Below are 23,600 nucleotides of genomic sequence, written 5' to 3'. Positions count from 1 at the left end.
CCAGCAATAGATCACTGAAGAGCAGGGAGTCGTGCAGTCATCCTGACTACACGAAAACAGCTGACAGTCAGAATTGAAAGCACTCGTTGCCAAAAGGAAAGCCCTGCCTTCTTCTTATTGCAGTCTGGATACTGAAGGTGGTGTAAACTGTCGCAGCACAGATTTTCAACTGACTACCTGCAGAATGAAATCTAGGCTACAGTCCCACTGACTTGAGTATGTCAGAATTTCATACTTAATGTACAGAATATACAAAACAAGATCACCGAGTACTACATACTGAAGAAATAAAAAGTCAGAAATTTTCAGCAAACTCAAATTCTCTACTGAAGTTTTCTGCAACTGTGTGATTCTTGCAATTACATGACTACACCTATCTGCAACTCACACTTCGCCCCAGCCTACCCTCCGTTGAAGTTGCATTCATGGTAACAGACAGGAATAGTGTGCACTGGCTCCTTTTACAAAAGCAGGAAGCATACGTTACCAGTCATGATGACTTGGCATGACTCCCAACACAATCTTCAAAAGACAAATATTTAATAGAAAATTTAAATTTAATTTTACAAAATACAGATACAACACTACCCAATGTAGCAAAATAATGGAATTGAAAAATAATTTCCAAAATATTTAAAGCATTAGGTTCTAAAATAAATAATGCTATCTAAAAGAACTGTTCAGGTTTTGCGATTAGGAGGAGGCAGTTCCACTATTACTGATCTCTTTTTCAACTTCTTTACAAGTTCCACAATTTATGTAGAAAAATATACAAGAAAAGAATTTTGGGATAAAGAATAGGTTGGGTATGTAACACTTAACATAAATAAAAAGCCTAAAGCAAAACCAAAAAGAAAACCAATCGTTTTATTTCTGTACATCAAGACTACAAATAGTATTTTAACACTTCATTTATTACCCAAATTAAGAAATTATACATTTTTATATGGTTACTAGTAAACATCTTAAAATCACTCAGTTTTCCCACATTTAAAAGGATATTGCTGGTTACTGCTTATTAAATATGAAATCCAACAGTTTCCAGTAACAGCAAAATATTTTTTTGCATAAGAGATGAATACAAATTTGATTGTAAATTTTGATGCTTTAAAATATAAAACTAAAGTTCAGAGGGATGCACTTATGAATCTTACAGTTTGAACTATAATTCCTTTTCTAAATTGACTGCAGTTTGCATACGAACACCCAACGATGTGCCTACTACTAAAGTATCAGGTCCTTCCATACGAAAGCAAATTTTTTCCCAGATATCAAATTATATTAAGCAGCATATTCCCACCTACTCTTCTTAGCAGAAACACTGCAGGCATATGGATATAGAAGCTGTTTAATCACAAAAAAATAATGAATTTGACTAGTGTCTACGGCACAGATGTGGTATTTAAGATGGAAAGAAATGATAGGGAAAAGGAATGTGAACACCACAGGCTTCAAATATAAAAGATAAAGCCTGGTAACTTTGGTTCAAATAATTTTAATAGTTGTTACATGTATATTTTTCCAAAGTGATGACTTTTGTATGCACTGTGTATGCAATAGGAGTCTGATACATTTAAAAAAAAAGAAAACAAAAACCTGTACAGGCACAAAAGACAGAAACAGAACAGAGAAAACATGGATAGTCACATCCATTCACGACAGCGTTCAAGTGATAATGACACAGCCAAAGGTTGAACTTAAAGTAATGCGAATCCGATTTCTCCAAGGTATTTCAGAAAGCACAAATGGAATATTATAAACGTTTGATCTCAGTGCCTACCATCTTGAGGGAAGGTAGTATAAAACAAAATCAGTTCTGCAACAACTATGATCTGTAAACAATTCTACAACATAAGTAAAGATGTTAGGCTATCGGTAATGAGCATTTTCATCCTCTCAGTTCTGGGATATCTGCAAACATCTGCTTCACTTCCATCTAAAAGATTAATTACAGGATGTTAGCCCTGTCTCATCCCAATGCGCTGCATGGTACACAACTTTATTGCCAGTTTGTGAAATTATTTATGTTTGAACAGCACAAAGCCAAAGCTTCATCTTTGGTTAAATTCACTGAGATGTCTCTGTTCTTTAAATGTGCTCTTTCTTCGCATAAACACAGAAAACAGCCACACTGCACACGGCATTCATTGTTTTGAATCATAAAGCAGTGTCAATGTAATATTAATTAATGAAAGCTAACTAAGAAATCGGGTTTAAAAATGAAACCTATCTGAGGGCATTTGATAAGACACAAGAGCTGCAGAAATCTAGACAGAATTCCCTTAAAACTGCTTGGGTATGGGTGCTGCTTATAGAGTAGGCACTGGTTAGTTCCTCTGCAGATCATCCAAATAAGCATCAGTTCGCCTCAGCTTAATTCAAATCCAGCAGCACATTCAATGGCATAAAGAAGCTTGCTTCGCATAAGATTTTCGTCATAAAACTCTGGAAGCTTCAGCAAGTTCATGCAGGTACTGGCAGTAGGTAGCCTGTCTAAATCAGATCCTCCATTGTGAATACAAAATGCAGGATATAACTCCTGAAAAATGCAACAGAAAAAAACATATCAAAAATACACAGAAGCCAAAACCTACCCCGTTAACAGCTGGCAGAGATTTCCAGGAAATAAATAATTTGATTAAAACCTGTCACAATGACATACTCAAATGGCATTTTCTTTCATGCCTGGTGGCCCCAAAAGCACTCTTGGATTGTGTAGTGCCTCCCTCTACCTTGTCCCCACCAAGATACATTAATTTGCAAAACACAAAGCAATTTATTTGGTTCTAAGGAAAAAATAGTAATTTGTTATCATTCATACACTCTATTCTGCAAAATGATGATGCTACAAGAACAGCGAAACACAAAATGGAGTAAGTAATACAGCAGCATGCAAGAAATTTTTTGTTGTATTTGGGAGAAACAACTGGGATTCACAACTTCAGACTCTCCTTGCAAAGCCTCCCAAATGCCCATGGATGCCATTTAATCTGTAGGACCAGGAAAATGATGGGTTCCTGCTACGCTGAAGTTTTCTGACAGTGAAATACATGCTGAACACAGGGAACACCAGACCACTAGCAGTAATGGCAGTAAATGGAGCAGGATGTTCTGTTGCATTTGAATGACATATAATATTTGTCATTGTATAATGACATGGCTGCTTCTGAGAATTACACTTTCTGGTTTTTTTCTTTCCAGACAGGGAAGACATCGTTTCTGTATACACAAAATTCCCAACACAGGCAATTTTGCTCTAGCTAATGAAGTGATGCGCTATGCCAGTTACAACATTCTTCTGTTAGAGTTTAGAAGTAATCCAAGTTTACGCACAAATTCTACACGAGCATTTACTTGTCATGTTCAAGTGATGCTCTGAGGAGAAAGAGAATGAATGAGTGACCAGATCTAAGAACAAATTTCATAAAGTTATAGTACTACATCAATTTCTTTCTGTGACATCCCCCCCCAAAAATCCCAAACAAACAATGTAATCAAACATACCCTTTCAGTGTTTTCCTTCTAGAGCTTTAGTTTGTTAGCATACCCCAGATATATAAAATAAATTCAAGTGGATGAGTATCAAGCCATCATTTTCCTTCTACTCACCACAACATACGATGATATTTTCTTTGTTAAAATCAATTGTCTGATACAATGCTAAAGGCATTTCTCACCCTAAAGAGATTTCTGCCTAAACTAATCTTTCAGCAAGCCTACAATTCATGAATGTCAAGACAAACAGTACTAATGACTTCAGTGGATCAGTTCATGTGTAAGATTAAGCAAGTATTTACCACGGTCTAGAACTCTGAATCAAGAGGTACTTTATATTCTCCAAATAAAGATCTAACTTTATTTCAAGCAATTGTACTCGGTGTTTCTTCACAGAGAGATTATAAAGTCACTCAACTGTTGTTGGGATGGTATTGATGTGCACAGTCAGTCTGTAATGATATAAACTTGTCAGACACTGATTACTCTTCTGATGTGATAACTATTGATCTGAGGAACAGACGTTTCAGACATTTTGTATGTAATATTTAATTGTTTTAATAATACCTGATTTTTTTCTTCTGAGAAAGAGTATAGTGAAAAATATATTTGTTATCTCTAAAGTACTGCTTTTGCTGGCAAGAAAGCATTCATTTTATCAAATGCTTGCCTGAGGTAAAACACTTCTGATTTTAGAAACAGGAAAAAAATCCCAACTCCAAAGGCAAAAGGTCAATGAGATTCTAAGCTAAATTATTGTCCAAATGGAGGCCTTAAAAGTATTTCATGGCTAAAATGCTGCATTTTTAGTGTTCCTTTCAAAATGCTAATTGAATTCCCCTACTTTAGCTTTAAAAATGGAAAAATGAAGTTCTAAATTGAAGTGTCATGCCAAGGGCACCATTTGTTGCATAATTAAATACTGTACAGTGGGCAACTCCAACAGTTTGGAAGCGAAAAGTATCATCAATTTATTATGTGACCTGATTGGAACTTAACAATTTTCAACCACGCTTTAATGATTTTTTTTTTGTCCGTAACAATCACATTTATTAAACTTATTAAACTTTAATTAGCTTTAGTAAATGTTATTCTGAGTCTGAATCTGGCAGTGAGAGTTTAAAATTTTTAAATGATGCAAAGTTAGACTGTGCTATCTATAAGCTATGAATGTCAAGACATTTCCTCATCTTAAATTAACATGCACTGACTTTAAGAAAACATGAAGGTTCCACAATATAAAGCATACAGAAGATTTCAGAGTGAGAACCAGAAATTGCATTCCTCTCAGAAAAGTATGGAACACATATTAAAACTGTAAACAAATTTTGAAGATAGCTTGTGTTAATGTCTACCACCAACATAAATATATTCAGACAATTATTTGGCTGGTAATATTCAGCACTCCTGCAGCTTTGCACTCTTCACCTTCAAAGCTCTAAACAACACACTGTCATAGGCTACTAAGACATTGCTGCTGATGACAATACCAGTTACCCACCTCCTCTTCTGGCAAACATTTCCTGGCAAACCCGTGGTTTGTTGGTAAATCCGTGTTAACAAGATACTACTGCAAGCACCATGCAAGCAGTGACCTAACTCCCGCTCAGTGCTGCCCAGCAAAGCAGCAGTAATGCCTTTTCACTCTGCTTTGTTGCCAAGACTGCTGCACATGGCTGAGCTCGCAAGTCCGTTGCACAGCGAATTAATCTTTTAACTTATTGCTATCATGCTGAAAATTTGATGAGTATTTTACTTCCATTTTTTCCTAGCCAAGTATGTTAAAGTCAGGTTGTGGCCTATCTCCCAAGTACACACACAGACTTCAGCTTTCCACATTTGGCTTTTCTAACATGTCACTGTCAGCCTTAATATTTTTAGACTTTTGACTCACTTCCTCCATCTCTTCAAATGTCACGCTGGCTACCTCAAACCTGGGTAGCTACATCTGCATTTCCTCCTCTCCCCTTGTAATTAAAAAGGATGACAAGAAATGGAGACTTCTGTTTACTTTGTTTCCATGCAATTGTTTCCCGATTCTCCCTTCGTTACATGACTGATGTGCACTGTTCTATCTCGGTCTCATCCCACAGTTTTCTAATTGTTCTTCCCGCTGTCCTATAAAATCCTGTTTGTTGCTAGAGGACTGTACAGTGATATTCACACAGACTTGGAAAGTTTAAGAGAAATGCTTGCAGGCTTTTAAATAATCAATCACACAAATCAGTCAATGAATACCCTAGATAGGATTCATGTGATTAAACAGTCATCTCCATCATCTCCATATCCAAATCTATTCACCCCAGACACTCTTTACTGTTAAAGGGGATCTAGTTAGTATGTTTTGTGGCATCTAAGACATGATTCATTTCATCCTGAAGTAGACACATGGAACAGTGAGACAAATTACTGACTGAAAGTGCTCATTCCTCTCCCAGGTGCCTATAAAAGGAGTGCAGCTGAGCTATAGATTACAGATATTGAAAATGGAGAATACGTTGCCTATCCACATGCTAACAGCATCACACAGCACTTGCTACAGCAGCTTAAGGGATTATGCAGAAGGTGAGGTTGCACAGAGGGTTACAGAACAATTGTACCAAAGGGAGGTTTAAATGATCACACGCTGCAGTGGCAGCGCTGCATATCCGTATCAGCTTACAAAGAAACAGGAAAATAAACGAAAGGATTGAAGAGGGAAGAGAACGTGAAGTTGCAGCATAAGGGGATAGATGGAAGTCAAGGGCAAAGGGCCATGCTTCCCTGCAGAACGTGGCACTAGAAACAACTCTTCCACTTCAAAAGCGCTCTGCAGTCTGAAAAAAAAAACCTGTTTAAGCTACTGGGACTATTCTTTCATCATCCCTAGCAACTGATCCACATACTACTGTATGACAACCCACATATGCTTTTATATCTTTTAAGTCAGTCAAGTGTCAGAGGTCTGTGACTGAGACCACTGTGATTTCAATACTGGAGTGTCCTCGTTTGTTTTCCAGAGGAAAACTGTATTTATGAAAAAAGTAAATAATCAAAAGTTTGAAAATTCTAGAATGAATTTTGTTTAATTCAGTAAGAGAAAACCAGTGATAAGTACTACAAACATCTAAGTTGCGTGTGTGGAAGAGGAAGGTGGGGGGTTTTGTTTCATTTTTTACTTCTGATATCTTTATCATGTGTCACCCCCAGGACACGTCACAAGAAAGGGCCCAGTTCCTAGAGCTGAGAAGAAATTCTTCTACCATTTGCCTTTCAAGTATTTTTTTTAAATGCTGATAAACAACAACAACAAAAAAACCCAACAAAAACCACAAACCAAAAAACCCCCACCAGAATGAACTTTCACAGTATGATTCAAGAAGAAATTGTGCAAAATTCCAAGTATGTTGTTTCCACCTCCAGACTATTATGTGTATCCAAATCCCCTGTTCCTACATAAAATGTCAGTATCTGTCCCTGAAGTATTTCTGTAATGAGAAAATTCAACACCACTAATTTTACAGAACAGCTAATAAACCTTCAGGACTTACACAATACCTGCATTCATTTCTTATGGGTTCATCTACCTATTTTACCTAATAAATGTAAGAAATTAGTTACTATCCACTGCTAATTAAATACTGTATCAGAGTACCTTTTAACGTGAAAATTTGCTAAGTACATGGACTCGAATTTTGTTTAGCAACGAATCTTATTCTTACTTGTAAGGAACTGGATGATGCAATGCCTGTATCTGTTCCATATAAGCCCACCTTTGTATTAATTTACTAAACAGTACAACAGTAAACATGCTGTTGACCACTGTACTAAAGGTGACGGTGTTTGCTATGAAGCAATTTATTCTTTTATTTTCTTACAGAAAAGCATTGAATGTTCCCACTTTTTAGCGGATGAAGTCCATGGCCAGTTCTTAGCCAGAATTTTGCAGCCCAGCTGAAACTCATGGGTAGGCTATCCCCAGAACTTAGTTTCAAAATGTCTTCAACTTGCCTCAGCCTCTCTTCAGTTTTATAAGCTGTAGACAAAGGTTTTCTTCATACTTAAGCTTCACTGTAAATAGCAGTCTAAAGATAGCAGCAAAATATTTAGATACAAAGGGTAATGAGCTGTGACCCTATAAGCAGATAAATGGTAATTACAAGGAAACACAATAAAGTAACCATTTTAAGTGGGAGATGTAAGAGGTTCAAATTTAACAGCTGCTTTTATATCCTAAATCCTCTTTTGCCTGATTTAAAAGACATTATTCGTAACTCAACCTGTTCCTTGAAACTGGCAGCAATACTGCTTCAGTATAGTAACATGAAATGGCAGCAAGGATCTTCCATGACAAAGAGTAAGCGGTCTAACCAGCGTGGTTTTAGGCTTATCAAATTTTGCAGTTAAAATAGAAAACAAGAGAACAACATTTCATGAAATATTTTAAAACTATACTCGTTATACACGCAAGTGCAAACATTGAAGCTGTTTCTGTAGTCACAGAAGAACATTCTTCTCAAATTGTAAATGCCTACAGACAAGAAAAGCTTGTATCATCATCCGTAGTATTTACAGAAACTTGCCAGGAAGTTGGGAAGACATATACCTTAAAGCCCAGAAGAGGCGGTCGAGAGCAGCTTGTTACAAACTTGAGTAGTTTGCGTTTCTCTTCATCAGTGAAGCTTTCTACAACCCTCCAGAATATTTTAATTACAGGATGGTCTGCTGTGTAGCCACCTATAATGAGATTTAAATGATTTATAGGTAGAATAGTTTTATGTAAGAAATAAATTATTCAAAAGACCTAGCATCAATCTTGAAAAGCTTGGGGAAAATATTAAAACCAGCAGGCTTACACTGCTGACCTCCAGTATCTACGGATCTCTTTGAACACTGCATTTTGAGCTTCTCATTCATTGCTTACCTATGGCTACTATCTCCCTCAGCTTCTTAATTACACTTTTCTTCACTAAATCCTATTTATTTCAAATTAATTTTATTTAGTTTAGCATTTACCTAGTAACTTTGGATTACTGCCTTTTACTCCAAGAGTTTGCAAAATCTGCAAGACTCAGGATGTTATTTAATGAATCAAATTACCTTGAGGTAAGCTCAGATGGGAACTGATGATACAGTAGCTACTTTTTTTATTACATTCGTGATAAACGCAGGGAAAAATGAAGTAAGAGACCTTGCATTTCTCACAAGGAAAAAATAAGAGCTCTCTCTTCAGGCTGTCTGAGAAATGGTAAGTATCTGAATGCAGTGGTACAAACAACCATCCCAAAGCCATTTGCACACTTATTTTCAGGGCAACCAGACATAACATCGACTAACATCCATTTAGAAAAGGAATTACATGAACTCTAATTATCTGGCTATAAGCTTGTATTTAAGTGTACGAATAAAATAAACTGCATACCTGTATCTCCCAGCATTTATAAAATTAGGTTGTCATTTTACCCAATCTTCTGAAATTCAGGCCCATCTAGAGAGTTTGGCCAAAGTTAACAAGAATGACCCTACAACTTTTTTAAAAAAGCTAGGATAAAAAGCAAGTTTATTTATTCCTGAGTCAGTCATAATACATTTTTTTATTTAAGTAAAATATACTTACCTGAATAGTTTGTGAAAGATTTAAGGTCATCCAAACTAATAGGAACCTGGGCACCAGAAATCAGAACCTAATAGTGAAGGAAATTAGACAATTACATTACAGGCGGAAATTAGCATTTATTTCTGTTTAAAGCAATTGCTTTCTGCAGTTTTAAGCAGAAGTACCTGTATTTCCTGTTGATCAAACATTCGAAGCCATTCAAGATTCACAACATTGGCCAGTCCCTGACGGAAAGCAAGGCAATGCTGTCGAATCTGTTTGTTTAACCTGTAGTCTGCCACCAGATGGATGTATGCGATTCGGTTAGCGCTGGTAACAGGAATATCTTTTCCACCTGGCTTCAGCTCAACCACCTATAAACATAACAATTTTCACCATCCTGGTAAACTTTAATTCTGTGTGCTGTAACCGTAAAATTGAACTGCAAAACATTCTAGTATGTGATGCATATATTTGAAGTTTACTAGAATATACTCCAGAGCATTCACCTCAAAATAAGATAAAAGATTATGACAAGTTATAAAGGTAGGTTTTTTCTGTTTACACATAAGAGCATATTCTATGGCATCCAGTTTTTAGACCTAGACCTCCAGCTGCTAATGCAGCTGACTGCATTGCCCTGTGCTTTATTACCAGAAAGCAGATTCGGCAAAGTCAGAGCTCTTTTATAGGAGACAGCGTGTAATACTAAATTCACCAGTGCAAGTCAGACAAACTGCAGTGAAAATCTTCCCCTTGGCAAGCTTGCCCTTAGCTTCACTGATGCCAATAAGTGCCCTGGAAGAGAGAGTAACCTCTATAAGCACAGTTCTCGCACACAGCACTCCTTCCAGTTGGATTAGGAAAGCTGTGCTTGACTGGCTAGGCTCTTCTCCAACTGTTTGGTGATCATGAATTCTGCAGGACCACATTATGGTAAAAGCAATATCTGCTGAGTCAAAATTAAGATTCTGATACAAGCCTAATTTACAGAATGATAAGCATTCACAATTCCTACTGTTGAAAATCCAAGTTATACACGTTCAGTACTTTCAACAAAAATAAACAAACAAACAATCAAGCCTAAACCTTGTTTTTCTGCTGAGAAGCTTTTGTCCTTCAAGTACATCAAGACACCTCAGCATGGAAGAATTTTTAATTTAAAAAAAAAAAAAAAAACCAACACCCAAAACAAAGATACTGTAATTGCATTAAGATATAAATCAGGATCAACAGTAGTTGTTATTAAAACACTACTGACCTTTACATATTCTACTCTTTACTACAAGATAATTTTGCTGAGTAGCAGCCAAATCTGAAGGGATTATTTGAGTACTAAGAAGAGGATAAAAAACCCTAAAAAGCTGAGATTCAGTCACCTTCTGAAGCCTTCATAAAAAAAGTTTGGTTTTCTACACTCTGGAGTGGCAAATTTTTAATTTTTTTTTTTTTTTTTTTTTTTTTAAATAACGGTGCATTTCAGTCTGTGGTAACGATCACATCTTTAGAACACAGAGAATTAAACACATGAATAGCTTCTTTTGTAACATGCTACCTAATGATGTGAGCTGTTCCAATACTAAGCAAAATGCAAAGTGGCAAGATTAAAAATTCGTGGTGCTTTGGAGCATTCAGATTTTTCGTTGATTCATAGGTTTTTAAGGCCAAAAGAGAACATTAAGATCTGTGAATCTGACCTCCCAGATAACACGGGCCAGAGGATTCTGTCTAGAGATTCCTGTATTTAACTCAATAAATCCATAGATGAGTTAGAGCACATTTTTTAGAGAGACAGGCAATCCTGGTGTAAAGACTCCGTGTGACGGAGTATTTACCACTTTCCTTGATAAGCTAGAACAACCTGAATTACAATAGGTGTTAAAAATGTGTCTTACTTCCCACTTTAATCCTTCAGCTGCAAGCTTCTTGATTTTGTTACACCTACAGTAAAACACCTCACCAATACCCCACACCATCTCTGGGTGTAGGTAGCACTGACTATGTTTAAGTCCTACTCCCTGAAAAATTAAGCAAAATGAAGGTGTCAGTTTAGCTGACTGTTTCACGCCTGCATACATCAGTTTGCTCCCTTCTGAGCAAGTCCCCTTCAACAAGAACCATGAACACAAGAGGCAGGATAGCCTTCTCTGGGGTCCACCCCTTGAGGAGCCTGGCATGTGATGCAGCCAGCCAGTTTAGGGGGTACAGGCCAGTACCTGGTGCCACTGATTGGCCTGAGGGCAAGGGTATTTTTACTGGTAAAGTCCACAAGGAGTATTAACAGAAGTATGGGACGTGTTCCACACCACAGTGGAAACATCTGATGAGAAGAGGCCCCAGTGCTGCTAAGCTTTCTCCTCTGCTACTGCAGGCAACAACGCAGTCTAGAAATGTACTGGGTTTCATCCCACTATAAGTAGTTTTACTATTGTCACAAGGAAGTTAGTCAATAAATGGATTCATCTAATGATTAGAAACACTGTAAGTTCCACCTGAGTCCAGTGGGTAGTTTGTTCACACCCATTGTTCTTATTTCAATATTGCCCTACAGCTTAACCAGCTCTTTACCTTCCTCCTCAATTATATCCATGATGTATTACTTATGGGCAGCAACTTCATTAATCTTCCCAAAGTCTTTTTCACTGAACTAATAAGTCAAGTTCCTTTAATTTCCTCCTAAAAAATACCCTTTTACAAAGCCTAACAAGATCAGAAAGCTTTCTCTTACTTAGTATTGAAATTCCTGTCCTCTCCAGTGTTACAGGATCAGAGCTACCAATTATGTTCCAGACAAACAGATCATTGCTGAGACCTCAACACTACTAATACTTTGCTATCTGCCCACTTACAAGTCTTCTCTATTTGTTTTGCAGTACTTCACTAAATACAATTCCTCTCTTTGAAATATGCACACATTGAATTTGGCCATATTAAAGCATATTTGTATCACTCAACTCAACAAGGTTCTCTTAAGAATACGGACACTAATGATAAACTAATAGTTATTATTCCATTTGCATATAATAATTTCTGTGAGCTCACTATTTACACAAAAAGACGCCTGAACTGACTTCCCTCCTAACATAGCAAAAGGGAACTACTGGCAGGGTGTTCTAGAAAACTGCTGTGTTTTAAGATTCATCCCAGCACTCACTGAAGTAAAACGTCTAACCTTCCCTGCAGGTCAGCAAATAGAGATCAAGACACAGATTAATTTATGCTTATGTTTGCATTATAATAGTATTGTCTCCACAGTGGTCTAACAATGCCGGGAAAGCTGTATTCATTGTATAATAAAAGCTATTCTCTCTCCTGATAATGTTCTTCCTGCAAATTGGGGGGGGGGGGGGGACGGACACGACACTTGTACTGTTTCTGACCACTATTTTTAGAAAATAGGAAAAAGTATTTTAAAAAAAAACTGGTTTTGCTTTTATTTTCATATTTTTAAGTAGCAAACCTTGATTTCTGATCCAGCAACACTTCCCATAGCTCCTCTCCCTCCCCCCAACCCTGCATTGCCAAAAGTAAGACTACAGCATTCAGTTAACTGAATTTCCTGGGGTTTTCCAGTGATCCGTCCATGTTCAGAGTTTGTCAATGTGAGATTAAATCTGCCACCGTTTTGTCAAAGTATCATCACAGGCTGAAACGAAGGGGTTAATGTAGCAGGAATAATAAATATATTATGCCATAAAGGCTAAGAAGGATGCAAAACAGAAGACAGAAAATGGTAACGCTTGGGCTGGCAGTAAAACTATAGTAAAGGTAGACGCAGTTCACTTTTTACTCATTTGTTGTTTTCATGGCGTTTTAAAGGGATTATTGTAGAATTCCCACTTAATTCTAAATGTCAGGAATGATTGTTGAAGAGTTCCTTTTCAAAAAGGCCACAATACAATTTATAAAATCTAAAAAGAGTTATCAGCTTGCATTTTTATTTTTATCCACCCAATTTTCACCACTAGATGGTGCAAGATAGTTACACAGGATGGGCGAGAACAGAAAACTTCCCGAAACGTGCAGACTTGTGTCATCACCTTATTTTCTATTTTGTAGATCTAAGTTTAAAAAAAAAAACAAACCCACAAACAAAAAAAAACCCACAAACGTTTTAACTTGGTTCATTATCAAAATCACATATTTAAAAGCAATTAAATCATACATAATATTCAGATAAGTATTCAGATCATTCAGACAATGCCATAGATAACTGAATTTGATTCCATCCTCACAAAGTATGTCTTCAAAATGAAGGGGAAATACCAAAATGGGATATAAAAATCCCATATTTTTAAAAATCTGCAAGAAAAGGCGCTTTGCATTTTTTAGTGATGTGGACAGAAGTATTGCATTAGCCCTCTGACTGAAGGTTAGATACACTCAGAACTACGGTTGCATGCACTTACGGTTTTCTTGGCTATAAATTCAGTTACATGTTTCTGCAAATACATACTACAAAAATGCGCTCAACTTACATTTATATTCTTATTTAATAAAACCACCACAGTTTGTAAAAAAAGAAGAGTAAATCTCTGTTTTATGTATGGTTGCAGTTCAAGTGAACAGTTCAGACGATCATTTTCAGTTATTATATCTACTATTTTGAACATTAACATAATAATGAAATAGATACACACCAAAAATCAGGAAAACTGAATAACATAGTATTTGTCAAGCAGACTTCAGGGGATTTATCTTCTGGCTATTGATAATAATCTGTCACACAAAGTCGCTTTGTATGTGATTACGGGCAGACAACAGCAAGTCTCTGTTGGCAGACAAACTTAATGCTAGCTGCTGCTCACACTGATCTGGCAGCGGCAGCTGCTTCCCAGGATAATGGAGAAAAAGGGAATATTTAGAGGGTAAAGTGGGAAATATTTGAGGAAAGAATAAGGGACCTGTCATCTAGGTATTCTTTTTTTGTGTATGAAGCCATGAGACATATCTCCAGTGCAATTTCAAAAAGCAGTCTTATAGATAGTCAAGAACTCTTACAAACTTGTTTTTAGGACAGATGAAAATATTTTATCTTTTCTCTTGTACTCTGATCACATTTGTTCACATCACTCCTAAAGTTGTTCCCCAGTCTAAAAACAAGTAGATAAAGGCTTTCTTTCTTTCCCTGTCATCTGCCTTCCAGATGTTCAGGCAGGAGTTCCAGGTAGGAGATTGCATTTGAATGCCTAAGAATGCATTTGCCGAAAGTGTTATAAATCTGCCTGAGAAGGATCAGCCTCAACTTAAATATTTTGCTTCTGAAAAACCTCCAAAAATCATTCATCTAAGCCACTGTATCCTAGTAAAGAAGTTGCCAAGACAGAAACTTTCAGAATTATTTTTAAGGCTTCAAAATTTTCTCTCGGGGAAATTTAAAGGCAAAGAACTCTCATTTAGTGAGTCAACATATTTTCAGTAACAGCAATGGCATTCACATCTGTTTTAAAAAGCTAAAGAAGGTGTCCTGACACCAACTTCTATACTATATGGATTTCATAGAAACTGCTGCCATATATATTATAGTGCTCTTCTGTGGATTTATGCTTCTACACTTTATTTATGGAGTCTTCTCATATTCAACTGTTCCGATCCATGTAATCTCAAGAATCAATGTTTGAGAAGACTCGCCGGAGTACAGAATCTAACATTTTTGAAGGAAGAGGAATATATATTTGAATCTTTCTCTCTTCCCTTCGACAGCCACAAAACTCACCTTCCTCATTGAGAGAGAGGGGAGAGGGAGGTCTGAAAAGAGGAGGTATTTTCTTGAATTTGTTAACCTTACACTTATTATAAGCATTTTATAACCATTTTATCACCATCTAATCTATGAGATAAAAGGAAAAATAAAATCAATATACACAGCTACTTGAAGGCACCTGTAACTATAGGCTAACATTCTTTCCGAGACTTTTTTACTGGCCACCATTTTATGCAGCAGATCCAACAGCTGAAGTCTAGGCTGGCATCACTGCATTAGATAGTTCTTCATCAAAAGCTAAAGCTATCTGGGGTTGGAAGATAAGGTTGATGGCATAGCTCCCCTAATTAGCAGGTCTAATGTGCAAATTATTAAGTACCTTTTTCAACTTCTGGTGAATGCACTTTGACAATAGTTTAATGGGATCTAAAAGCACATTACAGGATTGGAATCAATACGCTGATAATAGGATTTCTACCTTCTACTACTGACAGAGGCAATAGAGCCCCTTTTGAATGTGTCTTTCATTGCAGATAATGCTTTTGTGCCACAATTGCTAGATGGACACTGTCATGGGGATAGCTATTTACAATGATAGATTTATGATGCATTTATTGGCCACTAATTTATTAGACACTAAAGTGGTTGTTTAGCTGAAAACTAGAGATAATGTACATTCAACATAAGGAGTGCAAATTAAGCTCTTTTCCCAAAGTGCCTTACCTTGACACAATTAATTAGTATGCAATGGTTACACAAGTCAAATACCAGACAAAATGTATTTATCTATATGAGGTTTATTAAGGTAATGAAGTGAAGTATAAAACGTAACTTGTTGCATTAAAACACAGAAGACAGTGACAAGAACCAATTAGTTCTGTTGAACTACACTAACACTCGGTCTCATTAAAAGATGGTTAATACTTCAGTAGTACCTTAGGTATAGTGTTCTCCCTCCAAGTATAAACATAGCAATACAGCATCAGAATATTTCATTTAACTTATATTTCATTTAGTTACAGAAACTCACTATTATATTTATTCCTCCTTTTAAAGTTATGCTGAACACTTAAAAAATCGAAAGTCTTCATAATACTAGCCATAATCCTCAGAGAATTTTAAGAAACAAATGAGGGTTCTTGGCAAGAATGCACTTTTTACAAGTTTTTGTTGCAGTAGGTAGAGCTGGCAACATCTCTAACGTGGACCTCCTTGTATGTTATTTCTGAGCTATTTCTATGTCCTGCTACCTTACTTGTTGAGGTAGATTCTAACTTGTGTGGCTAATTTTTGAGGACATACAGCGTAGATGTATAAAGTACGGAAACCTCAAGAAAATATTAGCTACTTTCCATTTTTAATTAGAGACTAAACTGCATTTGTACTAGCTGCACTCAACAAAACTATTACTTTAAGTGCATTTAAATGAATGGCTTTAGAATACAAACAACAGACGTCCCCCCCCCCCCCCGAAAATCCTAGGTTATATGGGAAACTGTCACCTTGTGTGTTTTGCAACCTAGTAACTAAATAAATGGATAGTATAGAACTCATTTCAGTATCAGTCACTTAACAGCACATGCTACAACAGAGCAGGTGCTCTACTGCACAATACTGTACAACAGAGTAGGTGCTCTAAGAACATGCTTTCTGATACAGCTGTATCACATACCTTTATTTCAAGTTTTTGAGTGTTTTTCTAAAAGACAGTGCCGGTCAGAAGTTTTCATATAGGGAGTGTAACCCGGGAAAAAAACGACATATAGCATATGTTTAATATGAAACATTATTTCTATCGGCAATTGTTGAGTCTCCCCTTCAGTATGATTCAGGAACCCCAAATCTGAGGATACTATTCTAAAACTGTAATGCAATCCATGTTTTAGGATCTTCCAAAATTACAGGAAACAGATGACAGAAGAGTAAAGTTGAAGTCTGAGCTTGATGCTGTTAAAGCAGAAGCCTTAGACATCAAATTTGCTATGATTTAAGCAGCAGTAGAGAACTCAGCCTAACAACTTCCAGCACTAGCTGCTGCATCACAGTGGTGCTGCTCCCAGGCAGCACCTGACCAACAGGCAAACCCCAGAGAACTGCTTACCCCTTTTTAAAGTCTCTGTTTCTTCCACAAGAAACAAGGCTGAATTCAGATGCTGCTGCATGTCACAGTGTTGTCAGGTCTAGCTTTTTGATCCAATTATTAATTAAACACCATAATCAAGTATAAGTAGGCCATAAGTAGTACACAATTTTAAATCCTCAAAAATGAAAGAGGAAATAAGACAAAAGACTTTAACTAAGGTTAACTGTATTGGCAAAAAAAGGCACACTTTTCAAGCTCCGGTGATACTGATTTTCTACTATGAGCACCAGTGATCTTTAGTACTCACAACAGAGCAAATAAATGCCATAATCTAATTATATAGTACAACTGCATTAAAAACTCATACTTAAGGACCTAACCGGCCCAATTTTTAGAAGCACTGAACACCCATTTCTCCCTTCTGACTCACCCAGTGTCTCAGCACCTCAAAAAAAAAAAGTCTAACTTCAGGCCCTCTACTTTGACAATTACAGCTAAAGGAGACAACACTGATCTCACAATAAAGGGTCATTATTATTTAAAACCATTCTGATTTGTTACTCTGATTCCAAAACCAGGCAGTACTTCTACAGTTTACATATCATCTAACTTTTACAATTGTTTGAAGTGCAATCAAAGAAACAACATAAAATATTTTGTTCAAGAAATTATCTCGGGCAATAGAACTTCTCATGTATGACTGTTAGAAAATAATCACTACGGTTTACTACTTAAAAGACCAGACCTTTAAATCATTATCAAAAGTGTTGGTTTTTTTTTTTTTAAGCACACAATTAGTTATTGTCTCCTCCAAATATTGAGTCAGAATCCCGATGATGCCTCACAACACACTGCACTTACAACAGCTGTTTCTTATCACTTTCAAATTAAAAAATTAATTAGTAGGGGTAGTAATCATTCATCAATCACATAAAAAAGGAAAAAAAAAGGCAAAAGCCATTCTTACCTGTGCTTCCCCAAGGTCATTATTTACCACCGTGAAGTTTAGTCCAAGTTCTTCCACATCCCCTTCATAGCTCTTGAGAAAAAGCAAATTTTTGTACATTTCTGGGTCTAATGAAGCTAAATGATGAATGTCAACATCAGCACTTGTCCCCAATAATTTTGAGAGGAAAAAACTAGCAAATGGCAGCTCCACCAGCATATTTTCGTAAAGAGCCTGAAAAACAAAGCAATAAAAAGCACATTAGATTTTAGAATTCTGAAAGCTATTGCCTATTTCTCAACTTTTTGGTAATTCCTCCTTAATTTGGTGCCTGAACACAATCTTCTGGTATGGCAATAGTCCAGGTATTGCATGAATTTAAAAATATTCAACCAAAGTTTGAAAGTTGAATATCCATGTGAAATACGAAGCTCCCAAATTTTACAAACTAATTATGTGGTGATTTAAAAGGTAAGGTCACTGCTTATCTGTCATTAATCTTCCTGTCCGAAATATGATAGCAAACAGGAAGTGTACCAATTGCATAGATTGGCAAGAAAAGCAAAGTTTGCTAAAGGACAATGCAACTGCATCAAGAATGTCTTCCAAAAAAAGTTAGCATCTGTACCTCCATTAGCATTGTCACAAGCAGTATTTTTCCATGCATATCAATTGCTACATGTAAAATAGTCTGCCCCTTAAAAATAACTATGTAAGACCAGTTCATTTTAAACTAATCCAAATAAACTATTTCTCTTGCATGTTATACACATTCATCGCTGCATATTTTTGGTGAATCCCACCACTTAATGGCATCATCAAGCCATCCTAATTTCCAAGATGAGAGCTTACCCCAGTTATGATTGTATCATATGTCCAATCCTTCCTATGCCTGACACTGTTAACACCTGTCAAAAGATTACTGAACCAAAAATGAGCCTGACCTGAATATGCAGCACTCATGAAAAATGTATTTTTACTGTAAACTAAGAGTCTCCTCAAGAATTTTCAAAAATGCACAAAATTCCAGCAATACCACTCTCAGTTGATCTACCGTATGACCACATTTTGATGTAACGCAAAGCAACTTTGCATATTTTTCATACAATAAACAACTTCTTGTTGACTGGAAGAAAAAAGTACTTATGGTAGCTCGCAAAAGAAGGAGAGATGGAAACTTCAGAGCTAGAAAGAGAAAGCATGACATCATTTAGAGAAAGCCTACATGAATAAAGGAAAAATAAAAGACCGTTGCCTTTAAAAAAACATCCCTGAAACATGCTGTCTGTGCATAGCCTTTCCCATTGTCCAATCTGTTTGCCACATCAGCATCTCTAACAATGACAACCAAATCTTTACAGTATCATTAATATCACTGCCAGGCTGATCAGAAAAGGCATCATCAACATAATATCGTTTGTGCTCTTTTTACTCTTCAAGAGCAGTGTTTTGGCATTACTTAATTCCTCCATAATCTGCTGCACTTAGAAAAGGAAGCAAAATGAGGAAAAAAAAAAAAGGGGGGGAAAAGAAGAATAAATGTAGCTGTAATCACTCAATGATACTCCAACAAAGATGTTAAGAAAAGTATACACAATTCCTTAAACTTTCGAAAGAACATTTCTATGAGGTGAGTTAGACCTTGCAGAACGAATTGAGAATAACGAGTTCAAAGCCAAAGGGTGCATTATATTTAGAGCTATATGATTTATTCAAGGTGTAGAAGTCGAAATCCTCATTTGTATAGTTGACTTTAAAAGCAAACTAGAGGGATAAATCATTAATTTGCAATGTATAAGGTCAGTGTTTGCTGTTCCTGCATTAGTAACAATAAAGCCATTGTAATTCCTTAAATATATCACAGCTACCCGAATTTAAAATGGAATTCCATCTATGACTCATAAAATGTAAATGTAGAGGTGTAATTTTTTACACAAGGCAGGTTTAAGCCTTTAGAGCATTTAATATACAAGGACTAATAAATGATAGCACTAAAAACTATGATCACATCAGTTAAATGGATTATAAATTAAATTTCCATAATGTATGCAACTGAAATACAAATGTAGACATAAATCAAGGTATTTTCTAAACACAGGTTAATTACACAAATTCAAAACCTGTCTGTTTTTTATGCAAAATAATCCACTTAACATTTTTCAAACTGGTCTTAAGTCTTAGCCACTTGCAACACTTGATCCTAGAAGCCTATCAATAATTCCTTGTCAGGAAAAAACAGCAATAGGTATATTGAAGAAACTTGTATGTTATTTTTCAAGTGTCTGTCTTTTATGAGTGTTTATTGCTAGAAATTGTGCCAAAATGATTTGAAATAAAAAGGATTAATTATAGTAGAAGCTTTTTAATATAAGTGAGTGCAGCTGCAATGCAATTAATGCAAATTGTGACGCTATCAGGAAAATAAATGTGAGCAACATCACTGGCTATTTCTGTTTGCTGCCAACTAACTTCAGTAATTTACTACATTAAGAATCAATAAAAAAAATAATGCATTTCAAATGCATCACTATTAATCTTCAGGTAGTTCCAAAGTGAACATTTATAACTTCATCTAAAAACTATATAAAGCATTTTAAAATAAACTAAGTTGTGCAACTTGAAAATAACTTTAATTACTACTTCTTCTCTTAGCTAAGCGATTGCAATATTAAAAACAAAGTATTTTTGGGAACAAGGCAAAGAGTAGTGTTTTAATTAGTTTGAAAGTCAAGCTATCCTAGTAAAGTTTAATAAAAAATGCACTAAAACTGCTAAATAAAATCACAATAAACGCCAGGTTTTTTCAGAGAGGTAAATTATACCATTACAGCTCCAGTGCTGTGCAGAGATGCTGAGAAACGCTTAGTGCAATTCAATATGACTGAATAAACTGAAACTTTATCTTTCAGTTTCAATCTCATTTCCCCATTTCTCAGTCAGCATAAACTGATCAAACTACCTGTTGCTTTGCTTGTTTTAGCAAAGATGTGATTCCACCCATTCCTGCCAGAGGGATGCAACAGATCAGCTTGCTGACTCAACTGAGTTTCTTCGCAGATTATTTGTTTGGGATGGTTTTTTGGGGGAGGGATTGTTTGAAGGTGAGCTTTCTATCAAATCGGAATCAGATCCAGCTCACAGCTATGGCTGAAACTGGGTAGGAACAGCAAGACCGTTTGTTTCAATGGCAGCACAACCTTACAGCAGCCAGTGGCCCATGGAAGTCCACCCTCATGGGTATTTTTCTTACTGCAGCTAATCTAATGGTCAAAAGGGAAGATTCACTCCTTCCCTCTTTTCCTTTACTGAACTGTCTTGGGGAGCTGTAAGTTACCTGATTTTAAGCTTAGTTTTCTGCCCATTCAACTCTCTGAACTGGCCTTCTGCCACAGCAACATAACAGAGGCAGGAGCCCAGCATCAGTGACAGGCACGGGAATGATGACCTCCTCTTAGAGAGGTAACCAGCTCCCAGATTGACTTAGCTGCAATATGAAGCTGCACCATTAGAATATGCTTACATATGTACTTTAATACAATATAAGGTCATGCTCTCCCCACAGAAGCAGTCCTCTTTTTTCCTTCAACAGCCAGTGAGCAACAACGCCGACGGAAGAAAGTGGCTTGCTCTTGGAGAGAGGCAACTTCTGTTTGACTGCAAGTCAGAAGTTCCTGTTCATACACTGCTTCAAGAGATCAAAGGCAGCAAGCTTAACCAATTTATATTTTAAAACTAATCTCTTCTCAAACTTCAAGTACTCTCACCCATTGGCAAGATTCCTTTAACTCTTACGGTTGTGACCTATGGGACTGGTGCCATTCTATGATGAATTCTGAGAGTTCGCGTTCCCAATTTTCCTATCTAACAAGCCCTTTACTTGATTCATTGTCTCTATCCTACAGTCCCATAAACTGAAACTGACTACATACAGGGAAAAAATCCAGATAGGAAGTCATGAAAGGAGCAACTGGTGGTCAAATACAACATTAGACTTCTAGTTTCTAATGGTTGGGGGGGGAATGACACACAGACACGCTTTAAGACTTTAACAGAACCTATATACCTCTGCCTCCCCAAAAGGCTGGGAGTATTAGCATTCCACTTTCACAGAAGTGCAGTTGGCAGATGCAAGCTTGGGGCAAGAGGCTAGTCTGAAGCAGAGACAGGACGTCTACATCAAAGGCAATCACACAAGCAGCATAGCGCTCCTAGTGCTCCAGTAGCTAAAAGGTTATGTCTGCTGAAAGGGCCAACCTGGATTTCCCAGCACTATTTCAAACTCTTGTAGGTTCGGGGTGCTCTTTAGGCAAAGTTATGATACCTCTAGATAACCATTAAAATAACTTAGAAGTTTCTGAAACAACTACACCAAAAAAGCCCCACCTGTTTTTCAGTAACAAGTTAGGTTTTGTACTGTTCCCCCCCTATTTTCCCATTAGCTCAAGATGCCTTGCTATCTGTGGTTTTCTCTTTTTTTTTTTTAATGAACGGTTAAAAGAAGTTCTTTCTGGTTAAAAGGCTGCAAGCAAGATTTCACTATAGAAGAAGTAGTATTCAGTGAAAGGAACTTCATACACCTCCCCTCCCCTCTGTGAATGCCTGTAGAGCACACTAGAAGATTAAAAACAAACAAAATAACAGGAAGTCTACCGTGGTTAATAGGTTTTGACTTTACACACAAAGCATGCAGTCTGAAATCTATTGTTTGTCTTTTAAATAATATTAGCTAGTTATAACTACAGTAAGGCATCTAAATGCTGTCTACTTCAACTATAATTGATTGCAACATGGACTAGCTACAAAACCCTTTACTTAATTCAGCAACATAGATCACAACGTGGTCATCTAAAGCAAAAAATCTTATGTTCAGATACTGGACTTCTACAGATATAATGGATGCATTCATTAAACACCTGTGATGGGGAGAGGGGGAAGGCATGGTTAAGGCCAACAACTTTCAGAATATAGGCATGCAATTAGTAGCTTTAAAATATTATGGAAGAAAGATCTCGGCTAGAAGGACAGCTGTAGACAGTAAAATGGGAAGAAATAGGAAACGTGCAGTTCTCTGGACAAGGAGGACTTTTTTCTTGTTTTCAACGTAATGAGAATACTATCTGACTGGGACTATATAAGGTAACTATCATTAGTATTATTGAAGCACTACATGGTCACATGAGGTGCTGTTCAGGTATGACCCCAAGATTTAGGAAACAGCTCTTCAGAAAGAAAAGACTTTGTGCCATGTTTTACAACTGGACAAACTTTAAGCTAGTCTAATCATTTCAGACATATTAGCTATATATAGTACAGGTTACACATGCTGAACATACAACATGTTGAGTAAAATTCAAATTTTGTAAACAAAGTCACAGATGAACCAACTAAACCTCCCTGACTGTGAGGCAGCTTTAATGACTTTACTTACACTTTCAGGTCTACAATTAATTCTCTCATTTATTATTTTAACTAAAATCTTTCTTAAGAAATATCATTATTCAGTCATTGTTCTTAGTCTCCATTAATCCTTCACAACCCAGAACTGTATTTTAAAATCTAAACAATGCTAAAGTCATACCCCTAGAAAGACACACGGCTGATGGGCTGAAGCAGTAAATGACTGGGATTAAATTAAGTTGTTTCCCTAATCAGCCCCCAAGACCATAACCCTTTCTATTTCAGTCATTTTAAACAGTTACTATTAAATAATACTTAGCACTTACGGAGTGCAATAGATCTTCAAAGCTGTACAGAACCATTAATAAAAATGATAGAAAAATAGCAAAACCATTAGAAC

The 23,600-nt window shown here is 36.5% G+C and overlaps 1 protein-coding gene across 2 annotated transcripts in view; it reads right to left on the bottom strand.

The window, feature by feature from the left end:
* Nucleotides 1–851: 851 nt before the first annotated feature.
* Nucleotides 852–23,600, bottom strand: part of UBE3C (ubiquitin protein ligase E3C) — an 81,075-nt gene continuing 58,326 nt past the window's right edge. For both annotated transcript variants that reach the window (XM_075492391.1, XM_075492390.1), the window contains 5 exons: nucleotides 17,825–18,037; nucleotides 9,256–9,444; nucleotides 9,092–9,158; nucleotides 8,081–8,211; nucleotides 852–2,539 (listed from right to left, as the gene is read on the bottom strand). In XM_075492391.1, the coding sequence (XP_075348506.1) occupies nucleotides 2,369–2,539; nucleotides 8,081–8,211; nucleotides 9,092–9,158; nucleotides 9,256–9,444; nucleotides 17,825–18,037 (771 nt within the window). In that variant the 3' untranslated portion in view covers nucleotides 852–2,368. The remainder of the gene's footprint in view (nucleotides 2,540–8,080; nucleotides 8,212–9,091; nucleotides 9,159–9,255; nucleotides 9,445–17,824; nucleotides 18,038–23,600) is intronic.

Source organism: Mycteria americana, chromosome 2 (assembly GCF_035582795.1).
Source record: "Mycteria americana isolate JAX WOST 10 ecotype Jacksonville Zoo and Gardens chromosome 2, USCA_MyAme_1.0, whole genome shotgun sequence".
Taxonomy (NCBI): Eukaryota; Metazoa; Chordata; class Aves; order Ciconiiformes; family Ciconiidae; genus Mycteria; species Mycteria americana.
The sequence above is the reverse complement of the archived record's forward strand: the minus strand, read 5'-3'. Positions and strand labels throughout refer to the sequence as shown.